The 21,514-nt window shown below is 32.9% G+C and overlaps 1 protein-coding gene across 1 annotated transcript; it reads left to right on the top strand.

Annotated features, from left to right (window-relative positions):
- The first annotated feature begins 532 nt into the window (after window positions 1-532).
- LOC143238849 (uncharacterized) lies at window positions 533-20,294 on the top strand. The gene is made up of 2 exons (XM_076479425.1): window positions 533-1,017; window positions 17,341-20,294. Exon 2 carries the CDS (start codon window positions 17,768-17,770, stop codon window positions 19,295-19,297), a length of 1,530 nt encoding a protein of 509 aa, XP_076335540.1. The 5' UTR covers window positions 533-1,017; window positions 17,341-17,767; the 3' UTR covers window positions 19,298-20,294.
- Window positions 20,295-21,514: the final 1,220 nt, after the last annotated feature.

The raw sequence follows: 21,514 nt of genomic DNA, 5'->3' as shown, positions 1-21,514 counted from the left end.
CATGACGAGGTGGTTAAGGCACTCAACATGTAATCTTAGGGTCGCTGGTTCGAATCCCCGTTACACCAAACATGCTCGTCCTTTCAGCCGTGGGGGCGTTTTAAGGTGAATGTCAATACCACTATTCTTTGGTAAAAGTGTAGCCCAACAGTTGGCAGTGGGTGGTGATGACTAGCTGTCTTCCCTCTAGTCTTACACCGCGAAATCAGGGATGACTATCGCAGATAGCCTTTCAGTAGCTTTGCGCGAAATTCAAAACAAACCAAACCAATCTACACTACATTCAGGTGAAGAAAACAGCTACAACCCACGTGAAAGTCACATGATTGAGACAGAATAATGATTATATAATTTTTTTCACTTTATCTTTCACAAAACAGGTAAACTTCTACACCTCTCACTCGATGACACACGAATTGTGCCCGGTGTCATATACCAACCTACCCTCGAAGTAAAGAATAGAAGATTCCCGCAGTGTAACACGTCACACAACAATATTCTTTTTCACATTTGCACCAACGCTATCAAGCGGAGGAAAGCATCTCTTTAGGCGATATATCTTCGCGGTTCCGTCGCTTGGTTACAGTAACGAGTGGTATTATGTCCTCCGTAAGAAGCTTATGACATATAATAGTAGTTTAAATAGATTACCTTTTAACACATGACTACAAGTCTGAATATGGAGTGATGTTTATGAAAGAAGTCCAGTTTAGTGATGAATCTTCCAGTTCCACATTTGATAAATATTTAGGTGAAGTGACACAATCAATCAAAATTCAGAGATTGCTTTTCAAGCTTTTTAAATAATACACAAATATATAACTTCATAATTGAAAACAGTCACGTAGAGGTATTTTGAAGGCGTGGTCTCAGTTATATAACCTTATCCAAAAACGTTTGAACACCGTGTTACTTATTAAAAATCAGTATATTTCTGTGTTTTAACGTGCTGTGATATGTTCCTGTGATTCTGTTTTTCGTCTGACCTTTGCTACTGTTTACGAAAGAAACAAGACGGTAAGTTCACTTTCCGTCAAATAATACTTTAATTAAAACAGTTGAATAACAGAGAACGTTAAGTTAGCAAAATATCACCATCAGTTGTTTCTCTAATCAGCTGTGTGGTTTAACAATATTAGATAATAAGTTATTGTGTGTCATCTGATAGTGTTAGATCATCAGGTATGTTGTACGGCCTGATAGTGTTAGATCATCAGGTATGTTGTACGGCCTGATAGTGTTAGATCATCAGGTATGTTGTACGGCCTGATAGTGTTAGATCATCAGGTATGTAGTGTGGTATAATAATGTTAAATAGGTATGTTATGTGATGTGTCGTGTGGTGTGATAATGTTAGATAGTTGTCTCGTGTGATATGATAATGTTAGATAGTCAGTTGTCTCGTGTGGTATGATAATGTTAGATAGTCAGTTGTCTCGTGTGGTATGATAATGTTAGATAGTCAGTTGTCTCGTGTGGTATGATAATGTTAGATAGTTGTCTCGTGTGGTATGATAATGTTAGATAGTCAGTTGTCTCGTGTGGTATGATAATGTTAGATAGTTGTCTCGTGTGGTATGATAATGTTAGATAGAAATGTGTAGTGTGATAATGTCAGATAAGTATGTCGTGTGGTGCAATAATGTTAGATAGTCTGCTATGTCGTATGATAATGTTAGATAGTCAGTTGTCTCGTGTGGTATGATAATGTTAGATAGAAATGTGTAGTGTGATAATGTCAGATAAGTATGTCGTGTGGTGCAATAATGTTAGATAGTCAGTGGTCTCGTGTGGTATGATAATGTTAGATAGTCAGTTGTCTCGTGTGGTATGATAATGTTAGATAGAAATGTGTAGTGTGATAATGTCAGATAAGTATGTCGTGTGGTGCAATAATGTTAGATAGTCTGCTATGTCGTATGATAATGTTAGATAGTCAGTTGTCTCGTGTGGTATGATAATGTTAGATAGTCAGTTGTCTCGTGTGGTATGATAATGTTAGATAGTTGTCTCGTGTGGATAATGTTAGATAGTCAGTTGTCTCGTGTGGTATGATAATGTTAGATAGAAATGTGTAGTGTGATAATGTCAGATAAGTATGTCGTGTGGTGCAATAATGTTAGATAGTCTGCTATGTCGTATGATAATGTTAGATAATCAGGTTTGTTGCGTGGGCTCATAATATTTGACAATTTAGTGTGTTGTGTGATCTGTTAAGGTCAGAGAAATACCCATTTCGTTTGGTTTGTTAATGTAAGGCAAACAGGCATATCGTGTAGTCTGTTAGTGTGAGATAATTGGAAATTTACTGTTCACTGATAATGACAGATAAGCCGGTATGTATTGTACACTAATAATGTGAAATAAGTCGTTATTTGCTGTGTACTGGTAAGTCGGTTTTGGTGGACAAGACTGATTTTAATATATCATTTTAAAACAAGTGGATTATTTTCTGTCTGTTTATTGTTTGAATCTATTACCAACAAATCACAGACACCTACTGTAGAGATTCCAAGCCCATATTCAAATCTCTGATAGTCGATAAGTGCTGTACACTGATAATGTATCATATGGAACGTTATTACGAATGAAAGAGTCTGATGCCCGATACATGAAGCTAGTGAAGCTCCGGGTAAGTTATTGAAGTAATTCTTTGTTTTGTAATTCACTTTAAGGATAACAATGTTTATGGCAGCACATCCTTTGGATAGGAAGAGCGACACTTGAATCGTGGGGGAGGTCTGTGATCGTTTAGCCACCATGTACAAGAGTTGTACAAAAGATGAACCTGACATTTTCAGGTATTAAGTAAACTTCTTTAAGTTTCTAGTTTTAATCTAAAAGTGTTTGAGCCCCTATAGCAGAGCTTTGAGAAATCAATGTGTGATCTACAAGCAGTGTCAGTAACAACTTATCACAAAACCAAATTTCTTTGTAACAGTCATATTATTGATACGTCATCACTATGATTATATCAAATACACAATAATTGATAACTAATTGTTGCATAATTTAAGGCGTAACTTCACGACCATTTCTTGTGAGAGTCAAAAGTGAATGATATGCTATTTGTAACATCAGTTGGAATATGACAGTTCTGGTTCTGGTTCAAGCATAGTTTGAAGAGAGATCAGATGGAATATTTACAGATTGATTTATAGACTAACATAGTAGACTGTGACTCCAACAAGAACAAATGCAGCTAAGAACTTAAATTCAAGTGATAGAAAAATAATTTAAGCAAACAGGACACCTCACAATATTCTTTTGTAACTTCCTGAAATGTTAAGAGAAGCCACAAAAAATTAACTTAAACAAACGAATAAGAAATTCGTTGATAGGAAAAGAATAAATATAATCAAAACATTTCTGTGTAGAAGTACAGACTACAGTAAACCAACTGAAGATCATGAACCTTCAACCGACTATAGTTGTTAAGTATACTCAATGTGTTGTATCATTCTGGTTACAGTTTGCGTTCTTTTGGACATCCTTGTCATTTACATTCCAGTAGAAGTTCATCACTTATGATGATGAGGCCAACTTCTTTGTCATGTCATAATTTGGGTTAATGAGTAAAATTCTTGATAAACATGGATATAAGAAGTGGAAATAAAAAAAACCTTTTTCGTGACACATAGTTGTGTCGACGATGTTCCATCTCTCCTCCTCGAATAGTTTGCAAGTTAAACTGCAACAAAAGTATTTGTTCTGAATCCCTGCCCTAGAGCGTAATTTACAATTTTGTACCACTGGAGTCTTTACTTCATACAATTCTTGAACTGCTTATTGGAATGACAATAATTTTCTTTTCCTTGTCTCAGCTCTCTTTACTACGTCTGTCTGGGAAGGTGATGGTCAGACATTCTGATCACATAACCAGTCCATCTGAGCTGAGCTTTATGGAGCATTGTCTCGATGCCATACGTGCTCACCGCTGAACCACAATTTTTGTGTCTTCGTCTTACTAGCAAACGCTCGTGATTGAACGGAAGAAACACTTGTGACAGTGCTCTAGTTTATTGGGGTATATTCTGTATTGGGTTCATGTTTTCCAGCCACACAGAAGGGAGAACAGAACAACAGTCTGTCTTCTACATGGAGTCCATGTTTCCCAGCTATACAGAAGGGAGGACAGAATAACAGCTTGTCTTCCACATGGAGTCGATATATCCCAGCTATACAGAAGGGAGGACAGAACAACAGCTTGTCTTCCACATTGAGTCCATGTTTCTCAACCATGAAAGAAGTTTGTTTGTTTTTTAGAGTAAAGTCACACTGGGCTATATGTTGTGTCCATAGCGGGGAATGGAACTCTGTATTATAGCATTGTAAGTTCGTAAACATGTCCCACTGACAGACTTACAAAAGGGAGGACAGAACTACAACTTGGTACATCATTAAACCATAAATAAATAAATTACCTCAAGTTTAAAGAGTTTCCAGAATACTTAAATGTGCCTAACGTGTTTTTGCCGTCAATTTTGATGAGACCTCACTATTTCGCCTTTTCCATCTTGAATAATAATTTCCGTGTCTTTACTCTTTACTACTTTCTGGCTACTTCATCTCAATTGACTAGTTATAATCTGACTTTATAAATAACGAAAGTAGTTGTATTATATAAACTACTAGATAATTTTATCTCAGATATTATCCTAAAACTTTGCTTTTCCATTTTCAATATGCGAAACTTCATAACGGTTCTATATTTATTATAAAAAACAAATTGCAGATGTTACCAACATCTGAAATAAAAGTTATTACATTCTTCTTATTTCAAACCGTAGTGGACAAATTAAATGTCTATGGAATACTTTTTTTTGATATAACACTTCTAAGCTTGTTGGTTTTCTAATACTTCACAGGTTTAACCGAACATTATAATCGTATTGTTCACGTCCGTTTGCTGTAACTTTACCTTCTCTGGTCTTTGATGATGGATTATTGTGTTAATCTTCACTTCGACGCTTGCTCTCATATATTTTCTATATAAATTTTTGTAAACCAAAAGTAAGAAATGTTCAAAAAACTGTAATTCCAAGCTTGTCATATTCAACCACCATCAGAAACTCACGATACCGCCAATCAGGGAGAGCAGTGGATCCTATCTAAGGCTAATATACAATCCAGTGATCTAAAGATATTATCGATGGTTAGGGATGGATATATGTATCTGAGTGTATCCCATTTCCAACTCATGTTGCTTATTATAATCAAGGGAAACAGTAGACATATTTGATTAAAATCACGAAGATGGCGAACCGAAAAGACATTTCGTGTGTGTGACAGACTTCAGAAAATGGCGACCCGTCAAGAAGCCCTGTGTGTGTGACAAACTTCTGAAATCCATTTTGGACTTTGGACTGAGAAAATTATTGAACTTATTACCATGGTAACATTGGAAGAACCATAGAAGATATAGAGTTGAAGTACAATCGTATTTTAAAATAAAAACATGTGATAATCTGATAAAAAAGTGTTACTGAGTGAGGGTTAAAATACTTACATAAATATAAACCACCTGTGTCGATGAGTGAGGGTTAAAATAATTACACAATAGCAGTATAAACCACTTGTGTTGTTGAGTGAGGGTTAAAATAATTCCATAAATATATACCACTTATGTCGATGTAACTGTTGTACCGTGTATCCTGTTTCCTATGTAAACGTCGTTTGTACAAAAATCTAGAAATAAAACAGTATTATCAAAGTAACGGTGTATTGAAAAGAACAAACTCCTTTCTCTGAGTTGAAGGCAAGTGAGGAAGTAACGACCCTAACTGCATCTGATGTCTGGTAGTAAAGTGTTAAAAATATGTTGAAAAAGTATTGTGACAAACAGAATTGCCGACTAAGTATCTAAATATTTACACAAATTGAAGAATTAAAACTTTGGTATCTATAAAACACTGTGAATACACATACTTAGTAAACTAATTGCATGAATATAGAAAAAAAAACATAATACAGTAACTGATTCACGGGTCTTTCAAGAAATACAAATAATTATTGGTCATGAGAATAGAACAAGACAACAATTATTGAAACGTTTACTTCCCGTCCAATAATATCTTAATATGTACCGACCTAAACATTAGTATCTTCCTACATAAACATTGATATGTACCTACCTAAACATCAGTATGTTCCTACCTAAACATTAGTATGTGCCTATCTAAACTTTAGTAGTACCTACCCAAACATTAGTAGTGCCTACCTAAAAATTAGTATGTACTTACGTAAACATCATTATGTACCTACCTAGACATTGTTAAGTTCCTATCTAAATATCAGTATATACCTACCTCATTATGTTATAAATCGTTGTTTACCAACTTATTAAATGTCTTCTTCGATAAATGATGTCCACGTTTCTTGCTTGCTCTGTTGTTTATAAGGTGTTACTTCAGACAGATTGACTATATAACAACAGTGTGTTGTTTATAGGTAGTTCATTGAAAAAATTGACTGTATAGCATATAATGTGTCCTTTATAAGTGTTACTTGGGAAAGATTGACCGTATAACATGCAATATATCGTTTACAATGAGTTATTTGGGGCTGGTTGACCATATAACATAAGATATATCGTTTATAGTGGGTTAGTTGGGACAGAATGACCACAGTGTTTGGCACATTAGTTAAAAAGACTGCCAGACTCAAACATAATTGTTCATAATTTAGAACATCGAACTAGAAGTAGGATAAATTCCCCTTACCATTACTTATTGTCAGATGTATATCACTAGTAGATGATTTGTTACTTCTTTCCATTACTTATTGTCAGATATATATCACTAGCAGATGATTTGTTACTTCTTGAATCGTATAGTAGTGTCATATTACTTCTGGTTAGGTCTAAGCTCAGTTTCATTTGTCACATCTTGTGAAACCTGATACCCAATTGTGTCGATTATTCTGTGGGGTCTAATATAGTGAACTTAGTGGGTTTACAGTTGTGTATTTCATATGTGTTACGTCCTTACAAGGACACACTTTGATATATCACGTTTTTATCTGTTCTACGTGTGTTACGTCTATATAACGCAGAGTTTGATATATCACATTTTTATCTGTTCTACGTGTGTTACGCCTATATAACGCAGAGTTTGATATATCACATTTTTATCTGTTCTACGTGTGTTACACCTGTATATCGATAGAGTTTGATATATCACGTTTTTATCTGTTCTACGTGTGTTACACCTGTATATCGATAGAGTTTGATATATCACGTTTTTATCTGTTCTACGTGTGTTACACCTGTATATCGATAGAGTTTGATATATCACGTTTTTTATCTGTTCTACGTGTGTTACACCTGTATATCGATAGAGTTTGATATATCACGTTTTTATCTGTTCTACGTGTGTTACACCTGTATATCGATAGAGTTTGATATATCACGTTTTTATCTGTTCTACGTGTGTTACACCTGTATATCGATAGAGTTTGATATATCACGTTTTTCTCTCCTTTGTTTGTGTGTGTGTTACACCTGTATATCGATAGAGTTTGATATATCACGTTTTTCTCTCCTTTGTTTATATTGACTTTTTCATGAAGTTGTTCAAATATTTCTTCTCTATGCCATGTGTAACTTCCTAATATTGTTTATATTTAGTATTAATACAAAAACAGATGAAGAGTTATCTATACTGAGTCCACCACGGGTATCGAAATGCAGTTTCAGACGATAAACTTACCGCTACCACTGGAACAGCTTCATTAGGAAATTTCGTAGTTGAAATATATCTTCTTGTTTCTTTTATATTTCTTGTCGTGCTTGAATTCCTTATATATGATCACAGAGTATATATTAATGTAAAGCTGCATATATCCATCTGTCTGTATCTAACCTATATTAAAGCTGATGTGGACAACATCACGTAACGCTACGCTTGATTTATTTTGATGTCTTGAAATAGGAGGAATTATAACAACCAAAATGCATTTATACAGAAGAAATAGTTCAGATCCTGTCTACATATTACAGTTTTATTGACGAAGGTGTAAGGAGGCTGAGAAGTGGACGTGAAACCTTGTAAGTGTAGTGAATGTTGATATAACAAGCTTGAAGTAAAGACATAGTGTGGGATTATTTATCCGAGAGCCGAGTGCATAAAATTGATCATGAAGTAAGAATATTGATCTAATTTTAAAGTTAAATCGGTTCTGAATAAAGCCATTTTTCTGTTGTATGACCAACAAACGTTTTCAATCAACAGAGATTTTGAATTAAGTAATGTAAATACATATAATATTACTGTCTCTTGTACTTCCATGTAACTATCCCATAGAGTCATGGGGAAAAACATACACATTTCCAGTTTTGCGTTTAGAGGTTTTCATGAGTGTTTTTGCTTATTTTACTACTAATTCGCCCCCTGTTGATGAATCTTTGTCAGATTTGTTGTGTAGGCTTTTCGGGTCTATGATGAGATACATACAAACATTCAGTTGTACATATTATGTTTTCAGTTTTTATGGACGTTTCTACATTTATTACAATTACTTATAAAGAAAGCAAATTTTCATGTCCAAAGATAGTCTTTCACTAATCATGAACTAAATAACTTCTGTCCAAGGTACGTGTACCCCTTTCTCTAGGTTTAGTCTGTACATTCGATTTTATACTTTCAGTACACAGACTAACAACAGTATTAGATTATACTGGTGTTGCTAAGAAACATGACATGAAAACCGTTGTTTGAACGTAGTGTTGTATAAGTAATAAGTTATTAATCTAACTGACATTTACCGATAGTTATTCTATAAATACGCCATAAATTAATTTAAGAATGGGATTAATTTTGATTGACTTATAAAGTAATTTATCAACATTTGACTGCCTTGATTGCACTTTCTCCCTCTTTATTGGTCAAGCTTGATTCAGCAAAATGTATTTATTTCAGTTAGCTGTGAAATGTGAAATTAGGGTATACTATAAAGTGGGGGTGGTAGCACTCTTTTCGTCATAATTGATGGGCAGTATTCCAGTATATGTATGTATATGTATTTAAACAAACACACTTCAAAAGAAGTCGCACCCAATAATGATATATTGAACATCTACGTTACGTATTAGGACAGACATCACCTTATCATATGAATCTAACTGTATTATAGGTCAAATAATTCAATAAATATGTACTGTTTCATGTGCTTAGGCTAAAATACTGGGTTTATATACAGAGAGACATTGTAAACAGTAAGATATATTCCTTCTATTAGTTTTAAGATATATATACACTATTGCATGTATGTGTTAATATCAGATTCATGATTCCACATTATTCATGTTGATTGATTGAGTTACATTAATATATAATTGTAAAACAGTACCTGGGTGTATTATATCCATGTATAACTAACTATTCACACTATAAATCGCATTATGTATCGTTCAAGAATCGATTATTTAGTATTTGTGGGGAACTATTTGTTATCTGTTCTATTTCTTTACAATGTTAACAGATTCGCTACTTATGTTTGTTTTACGTAGCTTTTTATGGAATGTAGATTTGACGTTTTCGTTCGAACATATATCGATGTTTACTAACGGGTCAAACCTTACGAAAGGTGAATGTATCTAGTAAAATGTTTTATCACAATATGTTCGATGCTTGAAATAAAAAGCTGTTAAAATAAAGGTTTAAGAAAATAAAATTATGAATATCATGTCCTTCGATTCTGAAAGCAAATTATATGTTGAATAATGTGACGATAATAAACTCTTGACTGTTTGTATAATAGTCCTCACAACGACAGGTAATAAGACCAAAGCCGTCCTCAACTACATTTTTAAAAGTTAAAATAACTACCATGACTAGTAACGTTTACAATGAACCATATGTAACCGTACTTAAAATTAATCATGATGAATAATTAAATTTACATAAGTTAAATGTAACTGCTTGTAACCATAAGTAGAGCCATCTGTAATGAATGGTGACATTTATATAAGCTAAATTATACTACGTGTAACCATAACTAGAGTCATCTACACTGACTGGTAATAATTTTATCATGAAAATTATACTACGTATAACCATAACTAGAGTCATCTACACTGATTGGTAATAATTTTATCATGAAAATTATACTACGTGTAATTATAACTAGAGTCGTCTACACTGATTGGTGATAATTTATATCATGAAAATTATACTACGTGTAATTATAACTAGAGTCGTCTACACTGATTGGTGATAATTTATATCATGAAAATTATACTATGTGTGACCATAACTAGAGTCATGTGCAGTGACACGTGATATTTCAGTATTTGGTGCTTTAGGGCGCAAAGCAACTAGGCTGTCTGCGCCGTGATATTTATATCGTGTAAATTAAACTACGTGCAATCATACCTAGAGTCATTCATAATGACTGGTGACATTTATATCATGTAAATTATACTGCATGTAACTATAACTAGAGTCATATCTGCAGTGACTGATGATACTTATACCAAGTAAATTGTACTATGTGTAACCGTAACCGCAGTGACTGGTGATACTTCGTGTAACCATAAATACAATATTTATGTAAATTGTTTAAGTATTGTCTTGCTTAATACTTCGTGATTTTGTGAAACTTTATTTAAAGTTCATATAAAAACAACTTAAACTTGTACAAAACGATATAATTTAGGCTGTCGTAAGTTTCCTACTTATTGTATTACAATATATGTTTTATAGCTTTGATGTTTATTATATTGAAATAAAAGTATTTATAGTTTCGTATTTATTACTGTGTTTTTTTCACTAACATTTCCTTTCAACTTATTTTATAGTTACTTCTCTTCCATGGCCCGGCATGGCCAAGCGTGTTAAGGCGTGCGACTCGTAATCTGAGGGTCGCGGGTTAGCATCCCCGTCGTGCTAAACATGCTCGCCCTTTCAGATGTGGGGGCGTTATAATGTGACGGTCAATCCCACTATTCGTTGGTAAGAGTAGCCCAAGAGTTGGCGGTGGGTGGTGATGACTAGCTGCCTTCCCTCTAGTCTTACACTGCTAAATTAGGGACGGCTAGCGCAGATAGCCTTCGTGTAGCTTTGCGCGAAATTCAGAACAAACAAACAAACTTCTCTCCTACTTATTACATTAAAATTATATTTTTTTATTTCCTACTTATTATCTCCTGGTTGGACAGCAATTAGTTTACAGACTTACAACATTAAAACTAACAAACAGTTCTGTCGTAGCTATTAAATTAATTTTTACAGCTATTTCGTTTCTATTTATTGAATTAAGTCTTTTGTTACTTACGTTTTAATTAGTATATTTTATTATTATTATTTACTTCCAACTTATGTTTTCTGCTACTACTATTAAGAACTCTCAGAAATCCGGGTTTCGATATCCGTGGTGGACGCAACACAGATAATCCATTGTATAGCTATGCATTTAACAACAAATCTATATTAACTTTTTTTAAATTATTTCTTTCTTATGTGTTATATTCTATGTTTATGGTTGTTTTTTATTTATTATACCCATAATATTATTTATTTTAAATTTATCACATTAAACTTTAATTGTTTATATTTATTGCATTAAATTGTTAACGTTATTTATTTCCTATTTCTTATATTATTTTGACAGTCGTTATCCCTGGTTTCAAATATCATACTTTTCAAGTAATACAAGCGAGTAAGACGAGAATCACGTAGGCCCGGCATGGCCAGATGGTTAAAGCAATCGACTGATTATCCGTAGGTCGCGGGATCGCATCTCCATCACACCAGACATGCTCGCCCTTTCAATCGTGCGGGAGTTATAATGTGACGGTCAATCCCACTATTCGTTGGTAAAATAGTAGCCCAAGAGTTGGCGGTGGGTGGTGATGACTAGTTGCCTTCCCACTAGTCTTACACTGCTAAATTATGGACGGCTATCGCAGATAGCCCTCGAGTAGCTTTGCGCGAAATTCGAAACAAACGAAACCGAGAATCATGCAGACTTTGTGGAAACTTTCTGTTTCCACAGATCAGAACGCGGTTTACTTCTTAACAGTGTAATATCATGTACAGGGTGGCCCGTAAGTCCCTACTCATCCATATATCTTATGTATCCAGTGTATCTGTGTGCTGTCCCTCATTCTCGCTGCATAATATTATGCGATGCCATGTTCTGTGAGACATTTTCCTCAACATAGCAGGGGTTATTGTTCCAAATGCCGCGGTAACAGTTGCCTTCAACTCATCATTAGTATTATAACGTTGTTTATTATAACATATGGATGGGTAGAGACTTACGGGCCACCCTGTAGATAAATCACTGAGAACTGTACAACTCAACAGTGATTGACTTCACGTGAAGAATCACATTAAGAATGTTCCTTGACGAATCTCCTTGAGCATCTGTCTCAGGATAAAGAAAACACTAACAATTATTAACACCAACGATTACGACAGTAAAAATCTCTTCATACAAATTAATTCTTGAAACAATGTTGTGAAACTTAGTGAAATAGATGACAGTCACGACCAACAAGCACAGGCCTAACACAACCCCACACCTCTACAATCAACTAACATTAAACAGTTCTGTTAAAAACGTATGAATAAAATGTTAAAACTATTGTACAACAGAAGTAATAGCCTAAGTGTATTAACAACTCGGTTAGTGTTAGTTTTTATCATTTGTTTAGGTTTTAACTGTTCTAATTATACAACTTGGTTATCAGTAGTTTTATGTTGTTCTTGTTTTAACTATTGTAACTACACAACTTGATTATCAGTAGTTTTATGTTCTTCTTGTTTTAACTGTTGTAACTGTACAACTTGGTTATCAGCTGTTTTATGTTATGTTCCTATTTAATAATTAGTATTTTGTTTCTTACATTAACACCTCAAGTATAAAACTTGGTTATAATTAGTTTTTATTTTCTTTCATATGTGAACGCCTTAAGTATAAAACGTATTTATAATCAGTATTTATTCTGTTTCTTATATAAACACCTTAAGTATAAAGCGTAGTTATAATTAGTTTTTATTCTGTTTCTTATATAAACACCTTGAGTATAAAACGTATTTATAATCAGTATTTATTATGTTCCTTATACAAACACCTTAAGTATAAAGCGTAGTTATAATTAGTTTTTATTATGTTTCTTATATAAACACCTTAAGTATAAAAGGTAAACATATAATTAGATTTTATTCTATTTTTTATATAAACACCCTAAGCATAAAAGTTGGTTATAATTAGTTTTTATTCCATTTTTTTATAAACACCTTGACTATAAAACGTTGTTGCAATTAGTTTTTATTTTGTTTCATATATAAACAGGTTAAGCTCAAAACTTAGTTATGATTAATTTTTATTCTGTTTCTGGCATAAATACTTTAAGTATTCAACGTAGTTATATCTAGTTTTTATTGTTTCTTATATAAACACCTTACATATAAACGTAGTTATAACTAGTTTTTACTCTGATTCTTATATAAACATGTTAAGTTCAAAACTTAATTATAATTAGTTTCTATTCTGTTTCTTATATAAACAACTTAACTATAAAACGTAGTTATTATATTAATAATTTAAAGACATTTGTATTAGTCCCATTATACTGATAATCACAAAACATTAGTATTAGACTTATTAGACTGATAATCACAAAACATTAGTATTAGACTTATTATACGGATAATTACGAAACATTAGTGTTTCACCTATTTACTGATAATCACAAAACATTAGTATTACACCTGTTATACTGATAATCACAAACTATTAGTATTAGTCATTTTATACTGATTATCACAACACATTAGTATTAGACCTATTATACTGATAATCTTATACTGATAGTCACATAACATTAGTATTAGATGTATTATACGGATAATCATTAAACATTAGTATTAGACCTACTATACTGATATTAACATAACATCAGTATTATACCTGTTACATTGATAATCACAAAACATTAATATTTGTCCTATGATACTGATAATCTAAAGACATTTGTATTAGACCTATAGTACTCATAATCACAAAATATTAGTATTAGACATATTGAAATGATAATCGTAAAACATTAGTATTAGAATTATGATACTGATAATCTAAAGACATTAGTATTAGACCTTTCATACTGATAATCACATCACATTATTATTAGTAATATTATACTGATCAGACTGATACAATCAGACCTCAGTACTAGACCTGTTATACAGATAATCTAAAAACATTAATAATAGATCTATTATATTGATAATCAGAAAACTTTAGTATTACACATGATATACTGATAATCTAAAAGACACTAGTATTAGACCTATTACACTACTAATTACAAAACATTAGTATTATGCCTATTACACTACTAATTACAAAACACTAGTATTATACCTATTACACTACTAATTACAAAACATTAGTATTATACTTATTACACTGATAATCTAATAGACATCAGTACTGGACCTGTTACTTTGATGATCACAAAACATTTGTTTTACATTTATTATACTGATAATCTGAAGACATTACTCTTATTCCTATTATACTGACAATCTAAAAGACTTTAGTATTATATCTATTATACTGATAATCTAAAAGACTTTAGTATTATATCTATTATACTGATAATCTAAAAGACTTTAGTATTATATCTATTATACTGATAATCTAAAAGACTTTAGTATTATATCTATTATACTGATAATCTAAAAGACTTTAGTATTAGTCCTGTTATACTGATAATCTAAAGACATTAGTATTAAATTTATTATACTTATTATCCCAAAACATTAGTATTAGACTTATTATTCTGATAATCACAAAACATTAGTACTAAACTTATTAAACTGATGATCACAAAACATTGTTATTAAAATTATTAAACTGATGATCACAAAACATTAGTATTAAACTTATTAAACTGATGATCACAAAACATTAGTATTAGACCTATTATGCTGATAATTTAACATCACAATTTAACAGTACTGTTTGTTGAGAATATTGAAGAGTTATTATAAATCAGTAGAAATAGTTGAAGTCGATATCTAGTATAACTTGTTACTAATTTATAATTGCCTTGTTCCTCACCTTTCTTTCTGTGAGGAGTTTATCAAGTGTTTATTGTTATTTGGAGATATTGAAGTCGGTTTTAATTAAGGTGAAGCCGTATGTTTTTTAGAAAAAAATTAGTTTTATAGAAATTTGATGTTTAACTTTTCCGAGATATTTACGCAAATTAAACACTACTAATGTTTAATTTAGATATTTGCTATAGGTATCATAATGTTAAGGATAAGATAGTTCATGAAGGTTACGATTCCTGTAATTTGTAAAAAGGTATCTACTATTTAAATACATTTAATCGGTGAATGAGAAGTCATTGAATGTTCATAAATAATCAGTAAATGGTCAGTTTTATCAGTGACAGTCAATTAATTCATTGTCAGAACTCTTATTCATCAAGAGCTCGCAGATATATTCTGTGATATGGTGAGTTATTTAAGTTAGTCGTACGTCATCAAGTTTATATTGAAACATTGTATTTAAAGCTAGGGCTACGTTTATATGTGAACTTTACCTTGAAAAGTCGTTTATGATATTAGGCCTCAAAAAGAACGTGGCTGTAGCAAGCATTCGTTTAAGAAATGAATTAATTAGTTATCAGTATTTAGACCAAACTCTGTCTAAATTTTTACTTAATTTTCCAAAATCACGCGTTCAACGAGAAAATACGGGACAGCAGTTGTGTCAGTGTAATGGCTGTTATTATGGTGAAACTAAAATATAGTTTTAAATTTCAAGATTGTGACGCGAACAAGAGTAGAGATAAAATTTTACCAAAAATATATGGAACGTGAAAGTTAAAGGGGTTTAGGAAAACGAAAGAAGACCATAAAGTAAGAAACCAAAAATTAAATGAAGAAGAAAGAGACAGAAAGAACGAGGCAGAAATATATAAAAAACTTAAAGAAAGATGAATACGTAAAAGGTAAGAATTTAGCAGAAGAGTTAAAAGAAGGATTATTCAATATTTTAAAACAATTGAAAACAAAGATCTGTCTGAAGACAAGACTGATGAAGCGACATATACAGAAGGATTACAACTATGAGATTGAAATACAGAAAACATGATCGAAGTATTAAAAGGGTGTAACAATAAAGTCGAAGAAGCTCAGGAAAGAGATATTGAGTAGCAAGTAATATTATTGAATTAATAAAACACCTGAAAAACGGTTTAGATATTGCAAAGATTAAGTCAACAATACTTTTACTGCACTGCCCATTAGTTCCAAACTATTATGCAGTCTGTTACAATATTTGGTATACATGAACATATTTGTTCTTCATCTATTCCAACTACTCCTACAGCTGTAGAGAAGGAGTCACCTTTAAGGAAAGAAGTAATAAATCAAATTGTCACATAAGGGTAGTGTAATACTTCACTTACAAGAGCTTTATAACCTGAGCTGTGAAAGTCTTTCAGCTGACCAGAACCAGAGATTACATGACTTGTTCATAGGATAATAAAATATCTTCTCTTGGAGACTTGTGAATTAAGCCAAAAGAATAAAAATTCTTATAAGACTGAAACTGGAGATGCAGCCTCAATACATCAGTTAAATAGATATTAGTGAGTGAGATATTTATGAAGAATCTAGAAACAAAGCTCAGTAATAAATTCGAGAATCAGTTAAAACATTGAAACTGTTTTTAGTTGGTGGAGTTCCAGTTATTCAGTGAAACAAACTGTTTATTTAAAGTTTTTGGGTCATGATTATCTATCACATATGTTCATATATTTGAGTAATGAATTGCTAAATTGCACAAGTAGGTTTATTTTTATGTTAATCATAGTACCATAAGTGAGTAAATCTCTGAATTTAAAAGCCGAATGTTATTTGTCGACTAGGTCTTAAAATTGTCTATAAGAGATAATAGCTTACAGTCAACGTTGAAAAATAAATGTGTTATTATTAAAGAGGCTGTACTTGGCACTAAATTGTTTAAAATATATCACTTAGTAAAATAAAAATGTATCATTTTCGGTGTTTAACTGCAGCTTTTGATTCTATATTAACTTTTCTACTGTTAATATGCACCAGTAAGTGTGATTACAAAAGTGTTATTTATTCTGTTAACTAGGTATGCTACTATGTTTTTGAATACTTCATATGTATATTAATATCAACATCCATACTTATCCATACTATCGTCCCTCTGAGGGATAAAATTATTAACGAAATGAGTTAAATGTAAAAACTGTCAAACTGTTGGTAAATTTATATCTACATGTAGCCGATATTGCATGTACTTAAGTGAATCGTAATTTCATATGATCACTATTTCATCTGACAGATTACCCACTGAAACAAAACCTGTCAACTCTTCACCATGTGTCAACATCAACCACAACAACTTTCAACTCTTCACCACGTGTTTCCGTAAGGTTTGCGTAGAATATTCTTTGTGTTATACTCACATGCTGAAATAAATCTTACCTGTGTAGTGTTAACTCTGGTATCATACGGATCAGACTACTGTTGAAGAATATTCAAGTTCCTGTTGTTAAGTCTGAGAATATTCCTGATGAGTAAAGCTATTGAAGAGTTTTCTGATGCTGAGAAATACAGTTCTGAGGTTATTCCGATTTAAAATCTAGGAATCTTGTCAATATCCTAGTAGAATGTCTCGCGGCTTTTCCAATTCATGTAAAAATATCCTAGCGGATCATGTCAGTAAATCTCTTCGCTCAGTTTGTTAGCTTGGTTAGTTACTTCAGTTTATGATGTGTGAACATTTACTTGTTCTTAAACTACTGTTGTATCTTTCTTGTGTTTTCAACTCCACTGTGATTGGTCAGTGTCCCACAAAGTGGAAACATGGGAAAGAGACCGCAGATTGTGAATCTCAAAATCTACAGAACGTACCCCAGGGACTAAATCCTGGTACACAGGTTCTGGAAATTAGTAGCAATAACCTGCAATATTTACCAAGTCGTGTGTTTCAACAGCTAGGACTAGTAAACTTGCAGAAAATATTCGTGTCGGATTGCAGCCTGGTTGGAGTTGCAGATGACACTTTCTACCAAGTCACAAATCTGATTGAACTAGACTTAAGCAGAAACTTGCTCGTGAGTGTCCCCTCAGTTTCTTTTGCAGACATCCCCTTTCTCCGTCGTCTAGTACTCAACAACAATCCTATTAAAGATATCCAAAATAACTCTTTCACGCATGTGTCTCGTCTTCGTAGCTTAGACCTAAGTTATTGCCAGATATCGAATATCGAGCCAGATGCCTTTGCTGGCCTTGAGAGACTTGACAAGTTAAAGTTAAATGGAAACATGTTAAATACAATATCACCACAAGTCATTCAAGGTCTTCCTCCGTTAGACATGCTTCATCTTCAAACCAATCCTTGGAACTGTGATTGCAGGATTCGTAACTTAGTGACATGGATTTCAGTTAATAACGTTCCTTACGGTGTACCTCCAACCTGCAATGATCCACTCCGACTAGCCGGCAAATTGTGGAATGTTTTAGACTTGAATGCCTTTGCCTGTGCTCCACAAATCATTACAAATAATTCGGAGGTTCTTTTGAATGAAGGCAGAAATGCTACCGTTTCTTGTAACGTGCGATCCTCGCCTTGGGCTACAGTATATTGGGAAATAGAGACTGTTCCTCTGAAAAAGTCCTCCTATCCAAATGTATTTGTTCAGTACAAAACCTCGAACGACGTCCAGATCAGTATTCTCACCCTCACAGACAGACAGACAGACGTGAATGTTGTCACTTGTGTTGCTGAAAATTATGCTGGAATCTCTCGAAAAAATTTCACCATTATTGTCGATTTAGTTCACTTATCCAGTTGGACTAAAAGTCAAGTTCTTGGAGCGGTCATTGGAATCTTCTTGCTGATGACGATACTTTTGGGGTCATTTTTTATATTCATCATTCGAAAGAGGTCTGTGGCAGCTTCAACGAGCGACAAATTGTCCACTACTAGCTGTCTGAAGGTCTTGATATCCAGAAATAAAAATGATGTCGTGAAGAGCGAACATGATGTCCAGAAAGGGCAAGAGAGCGGAAGTAGTGGTCCAGATAGAAAAACACCAGACGTTGTTAGCAAGACTGCTAAGACAAGTGAAACAGTCTCGTCTTTACCGTTCCGCAACATTCAACAGACACAACTAGACTTACTTCAGAGTTCAGAGGTAACATGCTTGTCCTGTAATAAAGAAGACTGTTTCAATGCTCCTGACTCCTGGAACGACTTTGGAGTCGGAGATAACGTCTACTACCCACACTGTTAGAACAGCGACCTTTACAATCCAGAATTAACAAGGATTAGGATACTGCGAGATGAGAGCGAGAGTTTCGTTGGTCCTCCTGTTTCATGAGAACAGTTGGACCGGAAGAGAAGTGAGTTAAGTGTTCTGGACAGTACACGTCCACCGACAGATTCTCCTGATGAAGGATATGCCGAAAGTACTTCTGAAGTTTGGTAAAATACTAATGATTACTATTTCTGTGTCTTCAAGTTAAAGAACTGTTTTTATGGTCTTTAAATCGGTGTGATTAATTTCAACTTATGGTAAACATATAGATATCTTTCCCATGTAAGTTATTATTTTATGTTCGGTATAGTGTTTGGTACCATATGCACTTGGTTTCATGTTTGGTGTGTCTTACTAAAAGTAACTATTTGAAAGAGAGTGGCCACTATATTAAATAGCTACTGTGTTAAAGTAAGTATTATAGCATTCTTCTTAAGTAAATAATGCGTAAAATACAGTTGGTTATCTAGTGTCTCTCTACCGACCGAAATTAGCAACATGATTACTGTAAAGCCTGAACCCGAATATCACGCTATTGTAATATCAAATAATCATATTTCTAACATAAATCATTCCAACCAACCCTATAACAATGAAACTGTTAATATATAATTTTATTTTCTCTTAATTTAATGAGGTACATTTTTAGTTTTGTCAAACATAAGTTAGAAGTCTTATTAACAGGTTGATGGTATTAACTTTCAACAGACTTTGGGTGGATTCTAATTACATTATTTTGATTATTCCGTACCTCCATATTTTAGGCTCAGAGATAATTTCGTTGTAAAATCAATTCCTATAAAAGTTTTAACCTTGTTTAATAAATTTGACATATTTAAAAAATAAATATTTTTCACTAATTTGTTATTAGTTTAATTAACGTTGTTATAGTTTGTTTGATGTGTATTGTTGTTACAGTTACATTAAAAGGCACCATTAACTACATGAAACAGCTCAAAAAATGTGTACAATTTTTCGTAACCTTCATGTATTTTTATGTAGACAGTTATTTTGAAAAATAAACAAAAATATAAAACGTTGCTGAACAGAAATTTTGATTAATTCGTGATTTCTTCCCCTGTTTCTTTGTCAAACAATAACAAATATTCACAGCATTGAACTAACTAATTTAATACTTCTCTCACTAACCCTCGCCTAACTCACGTTTTCATATGCAACTCATATTGTTTCCTAAACTTTAAAGAAAGTTTCAAACATTAAAGCTGCCTTATGACATTGCTAAAATTCAGATTAAAATGCTACAATATTGACCATGGAGCCCCTCATACAAAATAATAGGAGATAAAACTTGAGCTTTCTTCGTCACAAAATAAAGTAACTCTTGACAATTAATAAACATTATAATTGTTGAAACTTAGGCAACAATGACAGGTTTGGCTAACACAGAAAATATTCTCTTCAGTTTGATTTTCATAAAATGTCCAGTAACTGAAACATTTTGTTGTCTTTTCTTGTTTTCTTCATTCCATGGCTTACGGTGAAAAACTGGGACAATCACTCTTCAATTGGAATAGGTGTGGTTCCATCCTTTAGAACTAAAAGTAATTATGACAGAAACTTTGGGTAGTTCTATCAGGTAAGGTGTGGTTCCCTCTTTGATGAACTAGAAGTGATTGTGACAGGAACTTCGGGTCTTTCGGTTGGTGTTTCTACCTCTGACTGTCTTGTCTTAAGCTAGCCAACTGCCCGATTTGTACTTCAAAAGACCATCATGACTGTGGATAACCTTTAACTTGAACCACTCGTCATAATAGATTCTGTTCTCTTGCACTTTATGGTTAGTTGTCTTGTGCTTCCCTCCTTGTTATCCATTTATTCAAGTCTTATGCAGTTCGTAGAGATTTTTTGGCTATAATCTGTATAACGATTTGAATTTAGTTTGACCTCGTGTGTGTGTTTACTAATGAAATATATTCCCAGTACATACACTTCTTTAATTACATATCATGTGAGGATAACTTCCTCATGCAGTAAAGGTGATATCATTTTACAGTAAGGGTAATATTCTAACACAGGAGAGTGATATCTTTTTACAATGTAAATGGCCTTCAATCATCTTTTTCTGGAACTTTATAACTTCGCATCAATCCGAGATTTTGTTTCATTTCTAAAGGGAGATTTCTTTCTTATATCGCCAAAGATCTGTAGAATAAATGTCAACAAGCTACAAGG

This window comes from Tachypleus tridentatus, chromosome 13 (genome assembly GCF_004210375.1).
Source record: "Tachypleus tridentatus isolate NWPU-2018 chromosome 13, ASM421037v1, whole genome shotgun sequence".
In the NCBI taxonomy this organism is placed as follows: domain Eukaryota; kingdom Metazoa; phylum Arthropoda; class Merostomata; order Xiphosura; family Limulidae; genus Tachypleus; species Tachypleus tridentatus.
Note: the sequence above shows the minus strand (reverse complement) of the source record. Positions and strands in the feature narration are given on the sequence as shown.